The sequence below is a fragment of the Pseudophryne corroboree genome, chromosome 6, assembly GCF_028390025.1.
Source record: "Pseudophryne corroboree isolate aPseCor3 chromosome 6, aPseCor3.hap2, whole genome shotgun sequence".
Lineage (NCBI taxonomy): Eukaryota > Metazoa > Chordata > Amphibia > Anura > Myobatrachidae > Pseudophryne > Pseudophryne corroboree.
Window position 1 is genome coordinate 678693865 of NC_086449.1, and position 12115 is coordinate 678705979.

The 12115-nt window shown below is 44.2% G+C and overlaps 1 protein-coding gene across 4 annotated transcripts in view; it reads right to left on the reverse strand.

Moving 5' to 3' along the window:
• Window positions 1–12115, reverse strand: part of STING1 (stimulator of interferon response cGAMP interactor 1) — a 232997-nt gene that overhangs the window by 127570 nt on the left and 93312 nt on the right. For all 4 annotated transcript variants that reach the window (XR_010179642.1, XR_010179641.1, XM_063928285.1 and 1 more), the window contains exon 5: window positions 10899–11137. Coding sequence is in view for 2 of the 4 variants with exons in the window: in XM_063928285.1 (XP_063784355.1) it covers window positions 10899–11137 (239 nt within the window). In the remaining 2 variants the exon portion in view is untranslated. The remainder of the gene's footprint in view (window positions 1–10898; window positions 11138–12115) is intronic.

A 12115-nucleotide genomic window follows, 5' to 3' on the forward strand; every position in this document is an offset into this window, starting at 1 on the left:
CCCTGTATGCACGGTTGTAGGTACGCGTCTAGGTATATTGCTAAAGGTTCACACAGGGAGCCCCGGGCAGATATGATGGGTCTCCCCGGGGGCCTCTATGCGTCCTTGTGTACCTTGGGGATGGTATAAAACAGAGGAATGACAGGCCACTCAGAGAATAATTTTTGTGCAACATTAGAATTAATGATTCCCTCCTCTTTGGCTTGCTGTAGTAACTGAGTCAATTCAGCTTGGTACAACTTGGTGGGGTCCTTGGATAACGTGCAATATGTGTCCCCATCAGACAGCAACCGCTGGCACTCCTGTGTATAGTCCGTGACCTCCTGCACCACGATTGCTCCCCCCTTGTCCGCACTGCGAATCACAATGTCAGTCCGTTTACTCAGTGCCTTAAGCGCTTGTCTTTCTTCGTATTGTAGATTGTGGAATTTCTTCCCCCGCATGTCACTTTCTGGACTGTCTAACATGCGGTGAAAGGTCTTAAGAGACGCACTGTTGGATACTGGGTCGAAGCGGGACTTCGGGCCTAGCCTCTGGACCCTGGCAGGTAATGGAGTGTCAGTGGTAACAGAGGGCATTTTGTGATAGTGGTCTTTTAGCTTCAATGTGCGATGTAACCTAAAGGTGTCAACTTTCTTTTTAAAATCATCATCATAGTTGGTGGGGACAAATGATAAGCCTTTATTAAGCACCCTTACCTCGGCTGGGGCAAGGGGAGTCCTTGATAAATTAAAAATCAGTGCTTCTTCGTCTTCACCGGTTTGGATTTTTTTCCACCAATGAGGAGGCATACAGAGATTTATTGCGCCTTAAGAAACGTGAGCTTGATTACTTGTTCCATAGCCGCACATTGTCTGACTATTACAGGGCAAAGCAGTTGCCCCGCGGCTTTAGGGTGCACAACATACCCACCATCGGACGATATAACATGGAGTTTTGCAAAAAATGGGTGTCTGTGCTGAATAAGTGCTCCATGGACTTGATGTTGCTTGTAATCGAGGAGTCATCTAAAGAACATGGCATCACCAGGGACCTGATTACCAAGTTTGAAACTGAACATACTGACTTACTTTCTGCTGAACAGTCCAAGGGATGGATGACAAAATTACAAGAGCAGGTGGAACAGTATAAATCCAACTTACTTAAATTAAAAAAGGAAAAATTAAGCAAAGTACAGTTGGATTATGCCCATCACAGGGTATATACCTGGCTTTGCAGCGCCTCACATCCCAACAAAGGGGCAGGTCCTTTCCGGATGCGTCGGCATAGAGATGGGGGCAAATTCGGACGAACATCAGCGAGTGATTCAGATGACACACATAACAGTTCTTCAACGTCACATCGGGAGGCCCCTTTAGGGGTTCGCACCCGTGCTGGGATAGCAGCACCAGGAAAAGGCCTAAGTGCACGCGGAGGGGCCGACAAAACCAAAGACAAAAAATCCAAACCGGTGAAGACGAAGAAGCACTGATTTTTAATTTATCAAGGACTCCCCTTGCCCCAGCCGAGGTAAGGGTGCTTAATAAAGGCTTATCATTTGTCCCCACCAACTATGATGATGATTTTAAAAAGAAAGTTGACACCTTTAGGTTACATCGCACATTGAAGCTAAAAGACCACTATCACAAAATGCCCTCTGTTACCACTGACACTCCATTACCTGCCAGGGTCCAGAGGCTAGGCCCGAAGTCCCGCTTCGACCCAGTATCCAACAGTGCGTCTCTTAAGACCTTTCACCGCATGTTAGACAGTCCAGAAAGTGACATGCGGGGGAAGAAATTCCACAATCTACAATACGAAGAAAGACAAGCGCTTAAGGCACTGAGTAAACGGACTGACATTGTGATTCGCAGTGCGGACAAGGGGGGAGCAATCGTGGTGCAGGAGGTCACGGACTATACACAGGAGTGCCAGCGGTTGCTGTCTGATGGGGACACATATTGCACGTTATCCAAGGACCCCACCAAGTTGTACCAAGCTGAATTGACTCAGTTACTACAGCAAGCCAAAGAGGAGGGAATCATTAATTCTAATGTTGCACAAAAATTATTCTCTGAGTGGCCTGTCATTCCTCTGTTTTATACCATCCCCAAGGTACACAAGGACGCACAGAGGCCCCCGGGGAGACCCATCATATCTGCCCGGGGCTCCCTGTGTGAACCTTTAGCAATATACCTAGACGCGTACCTACAACCGTGCATACAGGGTACATTTTCCCATTTGAAAGATTCAAGCATGTTATTACAGAGGCTTTTACAGATAGGTAATATTCCAGACGATGTCATCCTGGCTACTATAGACGTCACAAGCCTGTACACGTGTATTCCACACGAGCAGGGATTACAGGCCGTGAGGCAGTTGATTATTGGTAATAATGCCTATGTAGGCCCGGATATAGATTTCTTTATTGCACTGTTACGGTTCACCTTATCACATAATTTTTTCATGTTTGATGGCGTTTTTTACAGACAGCGAACGGGGTGTGCCATGGGGTCGGCCGTGGCACCCTCGTTCGCTAATGCGTATATGTGGGAGGTGGAGCGGGTGCTTTTTTTCACTGATCCTCAAATAGCCCAAAGGCTGTTCATCTATTACAGGTACATAGATGACCTGCTACTATTTTGGAGAGGTGACGTACAAGACCTGGTTGATCTTGTGACAATGCACAACTCTACAGACAGCCCCGTGAAACTAACCATGAACCATAGCAGTACTGAGATCTGTTTCTTAGACATCCAACTGAACCTCAGAGCAGGAAAGGTGGAGACGAGTTTATATAAAAAACCGTCCGACCGTAATACAATCTTGAGGTTCGAAAGATGCCATCCCAGACCCACGGTACAGGGTCTACCATTCTCCCAATTCCTGCGGGTGTGTAGGGTGAACAGCGACAGTGCCGTTAGAGATGCGCAGCTGGAGGAAATGGAGCAGAGGTTTGCTAAAAGAGGTTATCCTCAGGACCTCCTTTGCACGGCCAGACAGAGGGCTGTTGCCAAAAATAGGGAGGAGTTACTAAAGCCCACGCAGACACGGGACATGTCTAGAATCATCCCGTGGGTTAAAGAATTTAATGTATACAGCGAACAAGACTCCAGGAAGTTGCGACATCTATGGCCCATAGTATCCACAGACCCTGAGTTAAAAATATTTCATGACAAAAGGGTAATGCCCAGCTATACCAGAGGTCGTAACATCAGAGATATGGTAGTCAAGACCGACATGGCTAAGTTGAAGACTCCTCCCCCTAGACATTTTTTGACCCACAGAAATGGGTGCTTTAAATGCACAGGGTGCACTACGTGCACCCATATGTCTCCAGGGGACAGTATCTCGTATCCTTTCTCTGGGAAAAAATTCAATATCAGATGGCCCCTTACCTGTACCTCCAAATACGTGATATACGCCATCATTTGTCCATGCGGACGTTATTACATCGGAAAAACCGAATGTCAATTCAAGGTGAGGATGGCCCAACACAGGCTAGCTATAAGGAATGCGCTGGCATCAGGTAATGGGGAACAGCCAGTGGCTAAGCACTTTGTAGAATACAGACATAGTACGGCCACATTTAAACACCGGATAATAGACCATGTCCCTGAATCACCCTGGGGGGGCAATAGGGGCAAAAAACTCCTTCAACTTGAGTCTATGTGGATACATAGACTCAATACCCTTAAACCGGGCGGGCTTAATGACAGTCTTGGGCTCATTAACTTCTTGTGATTAAAGAGAGCAGGTTAGGACAATGATGGTATGTTCAGATTTTTCACCCTTGTAGGCCATGTCTATATATGAGTGTAGACCGATTTTAGGGGGTATAACAATTGAGTCAGGCTCACGTGTTACAGACATTTGAGACTCATACATAGACACTTTGAACAGGAGTATGGATAGTACTGACACGGCACATACTCTGTTTTAGGCATGTCTCAGCTTCTCTGGTCATTAGTTCTCTATATATATCATGTACACAGTGTAGTATGTTGATTCAGTATGTGACACCGATAGACACAGATCTATGTATAATTAGTGCTTTATGCACGATCACTTAAAAGTCACTTTCAAATTGTTTATTGCATATTGCCAAAGTGTTGCTGGCTCTTAATAGCACTATCATGCACATTTGTTTATGTATAATGTATGTATTATCAGAATCTTTTAATTAGGCACGAGTGTCTTTTACATACTTTGTTTTGTTTACAGCGTCTCCATGGCCACGCAGGAGGGAGCCGCGTCGTCACTCACGGTTCCGCTGATGCGAGCGGTGACGCCGAACGGGAAACCCAAGTGACGTGGCCAGGGGAGAACGCACGTGTGGGAGCATGTGAAGGGGGGTAAGTTTATCACTATATAAGATTGTCTTACACATTGTTGTAGTTATCCTGACGAAGGGGAGGTGGTCCCCGAAACGTTGACAGCACCTAATACACGTTTGAAGTTTTTGCAAGTCTCCGAGTGCCGCCTCGTTATTCTTCGTTATATATATATATATATATATATATATATATATATATATATATATATATATTTAGATCAGACTTGCCAACTCTCCCGCATTTAGCGGGAGGCTCCCGTATTTTTCCTGAGTGCCCCGCTGCCCTGCACACTTACCTGCAGCTCCATAATGCATGAATGTCACAAAATTAACACCAGTTTACACGTAACGAACCCTTAACGGAGGTAAACACCGTAAGTTTGAACAGCAAGAATATATCCAATGGGCAATACAGCAAACACAGCATGTAGTTCCAAAGAACAATCTTGTTCATATCAGGCCACGCCCCTATGCATTTCGTCACTTGGACTTCGTCAGAGTGCTGGCCCAACACCTCAAACAGGAAGGCTGAAGTTAAGGGAACGTTACATGTAAACTGGTTTTATTTTTGTGAGAATAAAAATGTTTTAATGATTCATGCACTATGGAGCGCACCCTATTTCTACTTTTTGAGCTATAGATACCACCTGTGTGCTGGATACAGGATACTAAGGGCTGACGCCGAACTGAGAGAACAAGGTCTTGGTGCAAGGAAGCCGATATACAGGTCCACAATAGACCATGGCTCTGAAACTTGGATTGCTGGGACTTGTGAGAAAAATGTTAGCGCACTGACTTTTTATTTTAACCTATTAATATATATCTATATCTATATATCTATATATATATATATATATATATATATATATATAATATATATATATATATATATATATTTATATAAATGATATAGACAACATAGTAACATAGTACAATAATTACGCTACTACAGGACATCTAAGGTAATATTCTCCGAATTATTACCCGTGCCACGCGCTAGCCCAGGGAGATAGAGGGAGATTAGGGAGGTAAATGTGTGGCTTAGGGATTGGTGCAGGAAAGAAGGGTTTGTGTTCCTAGAACACTGGGCGGACTTCTCAGTCAGGCGCTATCTTTTTTGTCGTGACGGATTGCACCTGAATGAGGAGGGGGCAGCGGTGCTGGGGGGAAGGATGGTTAGAAGGTTGGAGGAGATTTTAAACTAGGAGCCTGGGGGGAGGGTTTAGCTATAAACTACGGGTCATGCAGTGAGAATAGTGGGGATGACGGTAGTAAACGAAATGGGGGAGAAGTTGGGGGGAGGGTAAGAGCAGCCGGTAAGGTTACTAACATGAGTACTAAAAGAGATTTTACCAAAGCGTTAACCAATGACGATTACAGGTCATCGTTGCTACATACGGTGAAAGATGTCCTTAATGCAAGGGGAAATACTTATCTTAGTTGTATGTATGTGAACGCTAGAAGCCTTACTGGTAAAAAGGGCGAACCAGAAATACTTGCAGCAAGCAAACAGTATGATATTATAGGCATTACTGAAACTTGGCGGGATGAATCTCATGACTGGACAGTCAATCTAGAGGGCTATACGCTGTTTAGGAGAGACAGACTAAATAAAAAGGGTGGAGGGGTGTGTCTTTACATAAAGCCGTTTTTAAAACCTGATATACGGGAAGATATTCAGGAGGGGACTGTAGACACTGTCGAGACGTTATGGGTAGAAATTGCATGCAGGGAAAAAGGAATTAAAAAGTTGGTATTGGGTGTATGCTATAGGCCGCTTGGTATTAATCTATTTGATGAGGAATTGTTACTGAAGCAAATTGAAAGACCAGCAGGAGTAGGTGACATAGTAGTGATGGGAGATTTTAACTATCCAGAGATAAACTGGAAAAACGATTCACGTGATATTGCTAGGGGTAATATGTTTTTAAACACACTAAATGATAACTACTTAGTTCAACTAATTGAGGAACCTACCAGGTACAATGCAATCTTAGGGAAAAGGGTCCTAATTTGCACACCTTAATTAGGTAGTGAGGTGCTACTCTGCTTGAGACTTAGTAATGTATACAGAGGGAAAAGGTAGCAGGTGCACTATCTCACACTAGCTCAATCTGTAGTAACGAGAGGCACTTAGCATATTCCTGGCCAGGGCTATGAGCTTACCCACCGCATCAAGGTAGCCTCTCATTGAGTAAGTCCCTAACACTAACTATAGGGGTTCAGGTCCAGGGGGCAGGACACCCCAGAGCCACCCAGCCAGACAACCCCAGGGCATCGCAGGAGTGATAAAAATATAGGGTTAAAGGGGTCGGAGCAGCTGTTGCTGCATGTGTGAATAATGTGAGGAGTAAAAGAAAATTATGTGAAGGTGTTACATATATATAAAACAAACTATAAGGGCCATGGAGTGATGAAATAGTGTTAAATTGCGATGCCCCAGGGACACCCAGCCACGGCAGGCACAGGGAGCCCCGCACCCCAGAGAATTCCCCCCATTATGGACTGCCATATTAAACAGAATGTAGGAGTCTTACGTCAGTGTGCTCATTCCAAATGTAAAGGCTAGAGTGTTGGACTATTTAAAATCAGAGGGGTGGGTGGGGTCCTTTTCCCTCTGTAACTGATGTATTTATACATTTTGGAAGGTAGGAGACACCTTCACCCTAATTTAGCACCCTGCCCCACCCACCCCTCTGATTGTAGCCAATGGTGGGAACTTTGCGGTCAGCGGTGCGGTTACTTTCGGTCAACCGCTGACCGCAAAGTTCCCACCATTGGCAACAATGGAGCGCATAGGCGCTACATTGTATCTGTGCCGTGTGCTGCACTACAGGAGCACACAGCCAATCAGGAGAGTGCCACGATGTGGCACTCCCTGATTGGCTGAAGGGACCCTCTTTGACACGAGTCAGGGGGGGTCCTGGCAGTCGGGGAAAGGGGTCCCATGTGTAAACATGGGGCCCCTTTCAGTGCGTGGTCGGGTTTCCGTTTTATTATTTTGCCAAGTACGTGGATTATACAAAGAACACAAGCAACACTGGATTATGTGAGTATAATTTTTTCACAGGTACCCCTAGGATTCTACATGGAGAAGAGGACCGAGCCTCGTGGGAACATAGGTAAGTATGTGTGTATGTTGGTGTGCATGTATGTAATAAAGTTGTACTGTCACGGTGTGTGTCCTGTTTTTATTGGGGTATTTTTTTAGTAGTAGTACTACAGGTACCAGCGGGCCCGGTTTTCCGCCGCATGCTGGTACTTGTGGTTCTCCAAGTACCAGCTTGCGGGGGAGGCTTGCTGGGACTTGTAGTACTGCTACTAAAAACAATATTCACATTTTGAAAACAAGGCTATCAGCCCCCCATCCACCGCCCTTGGATGGGGGACAGCCTCGGGCTTCACCCCTGGCCCTTGGGTGGCTGAAGGGGGGGGACCCCTTGATTGAAAGGGTCCCCACTCCTCCAGGGTACCCCGGCCAGGGGTGACTAGTTGGGGTTTTAATGGCACGGCCGCAGGGACCGATATCAAAGTGTCCCCCGGCTGTGGCATTATCTCCCCAGCTAGTGGAGCCCGATGCTGGTTTCAAAAATACGGGGGACCCCTACGCTTTTTGTCCCCCCCATATTTTTGGAACCAGGACCAGGCGCAGAGCCCGTTGCTGGTTGATTAAATATGGGGGAACCCCTGTAATTTTTTACCCCATATTTTTTCAACCAGGACCGGCTCAAAGAGCCCGAGGCTGGTTATGCTTAGGAGGGGGGACCCCTTGCAATTTTTTTTTCAGATTTTACACTAAACAGACCCTTTCCCATAGATAACCATGCACAGATCTCACTGATCCGTGCATGGTTATCCAAACTCGACTGGAAAAAGCAGGTCTATTTTATTGCTGCTTTTTTTAACGAATCGAAAAAAAACAGACCCGCACTTGAGCACTCAGAAACTAACACCCAAATACGAATGAATAGTGAATGCCCGTATTCTATGAAATAACAGCCGCGTTTGACCGATGGTCTATTCATTCGTAATTCTGAACGTTGTCATTCAAACCATTACGAATAGTCCAAACACTGCCGAGATTGGTGCTTAGTGAATTCCCGGATTGGGACTTAGAAAAAAAAACACAAATCGGCCAAACTCGGATTTTTAGTAAATACTGGCCCTGGCATTAACAAACAATGGGGATTTAGTATCAGGTATTATAGTAGGGGAACACATAGGAAACAGCGACCACAAAATGGTCAAACTCAATATCAGTTTTCATAAACAGTCCTATACTGGCTCGACTAGGACTCTAAACTTTAGCAAAGCAAATTTTGAAAAGATGAGGGTATTTTTCAGGGATATTGAATGGGAAGGTTTGTTTCTAGGAAAAAATACTACGGAGAAATGGGAGGTACTAATATTCCTGCTAGCTAAAAATACTCTCAAATTTATTTCTACAAGCAGCAAAAAAAGGAATAAAAACCATAAGCCGATGTGGCTTAACAAAAAGATAAAGGAATTTATGGGCAAGAAAAGGCGAGCATTTAAAAAATACAAATCTGACGGGGAAGCGGAGTCATTTCAGCACTAAAAGGACTGTAACAAAATATGCAAAAAGGAAATAAGAGCGGCTAAAGTAGAAACTGAAAAACTAGTAGCAAAGGAAAGCAAAGCGAATCACAAAACATTCTTTAAATACATTAATAGCAAGAGATTAAAGAAGGAGAGTATAGGCCCTTTAAAAGACAAGTTGGGAGTCTTGAGAAAAAATGATAATGACATAGCGGACACACTAAATGAGTTTTTTTTCAACAGTATTTACTAGAGAGGACCCAATTCAGGGACTAACACATAATCTCAATAAAGAGAATATCCCACTGATAGGTTCTTATTTAAGCGAGGAGGTAGTCTAGGACTGATTAAAACATTTAAAGATTAATAAGTCACCGGGCCCCGATGGAATTCACCCAAGGGTTCTAATGGAGCTTCACTCTGAACTTGCAAAACCGATATTTTTGATCTTTAAGGATTCAGTAATATCAGGTATGGTTCCCAAAGACTGGCGTATAACGGCAGTAGTGCCTATATTGAAAAAGGCAAGTAAAGCTGAACCAGGTAATTATAGACCAGTTAGTCTTACATCTGTAGTGGGGAAAGTATTGGAAGGTATTCTAAGAGATAGTATTCAGAAGTTCCTTGAAGTCAATAAGGTCATTAAAAGGAATCAACATGGATTTGTGAAGGACAGATCCTGTCAAACCAACTTACTTGGCTTTTATGAAACAGTAAGTGCAAACTTAGATCAGGGTAAAGAGGTGGATGTAATCTTTTTAGACTTTGCGAAAGCTTTCGACACTGTACCACACATGAGACTTATCTACAAGCTACAAGAAATAGGGCTAGGAAGCACAATATGCACTTGGATCAAAAATTGGTTAGATAATAGGGAGCAGCGTGTTGTGGTTAATGGATCTTTTTCAAATTGGACTGAAGTGTTAAGTGGTGTGCCACAAGACTCAATATTAGGACCGCTATTGTTCAATATTTTCATTAATGACCTAACAGAAGGTCTAGAGAGCATGGTATAAATTTTTGCAGATGATACCAAATTGTGGAAAGTTATAAATACGGAGGGGGATGCTGAGTCGCTTCAGAACGACTTAGTTAAATTAGAAGCATGGGCAGCGAAATGGAGAATGCGCTTCAATACAGACAAGTGTAAGGTAATGCACTGTGGTGACAAGAACAAAAATAACACCTACATACTAAATGGGGTAAAATTAGGGGATTCTGTACTGGAAAAGGACTTGGATATCCTCATAGATAGCAAACTAAGCAGTAGTACCCAAAGTAGAATTGCAGCAAAGAAGGCTAATAAGATATTAGCATGCATAAAACCGAGAATTGATGCTAGGGACGAGAGTGTTATACTCCCGTTGTATAACTCACTAGTAAGGCCTCACCTTGAATACTGTGTATAGTTCTGGGCACCATACTACAAAAAGGATATCCTGGTGCTAGAAAAGGTTCAGAGGCAGGCGACCAAACTAATTAAGGGCATGGAGACGCTGGAATACGAGGAAAGGCTTGCAAGGCTAGGCATGTTTACATTGGAAAAGAGGAGACTAAGAGGGGACATGATCAACATCTACAAATATATAAGGGGACAATACACAGATCTTGCGCAGAACCTGTTTTTGGCTAGATCAATATAGAGAACTCGTGGACACTCGCTCAGATTAGAGGAGAGGAGATTCCGCAGAATACGGCGTAAAGGCTTTTTCACGGTAAGGACGATACGTGTTTGGAATTCACTGCCTGAGGGAGTTATAATGGCGGACTCAGTCAACACCTTTAAGAATGGATTAGATAAATTCCTAATGGATAAGGATATCCAGGGTTATGGTGCGTAGTCACGCACTATGGTTATTATAAAAAAGAGGGATAATACGTAACGGCAGACATAAGCATCAGTCAAAATTTTATACCAAGTAATCCCGCATAGGAGACCACAAATAGGTTGAACTTGATGGACAAATTGTCTTTTTTTCAACCTTAGATACTATGTTGCTATGTTACTATGTTACTATGTTACCCTGTGATCTTCATCCAGAATGCGATATACATTGTTTTTAAAAACTCTTCCTTTGATGCCGGCTCGATCCTTGTATACTGGCGGAATCTCTCTAACAAATGATATGTTCTTATCTGCCTCATTCAAGTCCCCATATATTTTGCAGCTTAAAGGCAACAAGATATGCAGCTTCCAGGTTTCTGGAAACCTGAGTATATTGTTGTTCTCTTCATTGAACTGTTTCACCTTATCCTTCAATTCTGTAAAAGACGAGATATAACCAAATACTTATACTATACTGTATGTCGAGAACGTAAAGGAGCAGGACAAAACATACAATGCAGATTTTGGTACAAACTCCATGGCTTAAATGACCATGTTGCTATTTTATTATTGTGGCAGCCAATTTTATCTTGCCACGTGTTCATTAAAGGCATTAATATTTTATTATTATTATTATTATTATTATTAATATTTTATTATTATTATTATTACTATTTATTTTTTCATTTAATGTAGGTGCAGAAAACGCTAATAATTGTGACTGCCATTTGCCATGCAGTATAATAAAATTAGCAGCAGAGATGACGTTATTTTTATTCATGGGCTTTACTTCCCATGGGTTGGAAATTAAATTATATTATTGTACTTGTGCGGGGGAGGGGGGGTCGGGCTTGAGATGCGGGGCGGACCAGCCCTGTGCTGGGCATCCCCTAGCATGTCAGGCAAGCTGATCGTAGATGTGCTAAATTTAGCACATCTACGATCAGGTCTGAATTAGGCCCATAATGCCCATGGTATATAGGGGGTCATTCTGACCTGATCGCTCACTGCAGTTTATCGCAACGCAGCGATCGGGTCGGAACTGCGCATGCACCGGTGCTGCAGTGCACCGGCGCATGCCGGATGGCCGAAGGCCGTCGGTCCCTAGTGATCGCCTCTGCCTGATTGACAGGCAGAGGCGGACGCTGGGCGGGAGGGGGCGGCACGGTGTCGTTTTGCCGCCGTGGCAAGCGTGACTGGGCCATGCGGGGCGTGGGGCGCAGCGGCTGCGTGATGTCACATGCAGCCGCTGCGACCAGGGGCAGCGAAGAGGTTCTCCCAGCCAACCGCAAGAGCTGCGTTGGCCAGGAGTTACTCCTCAAATGCAAAAGCATCACCGCTGTGCGATGCTCTTGCATTTCTGCGGAGGGGGGACGTCATTGACATGCGGGGTGGATATGCAGGGCATGCTGCAG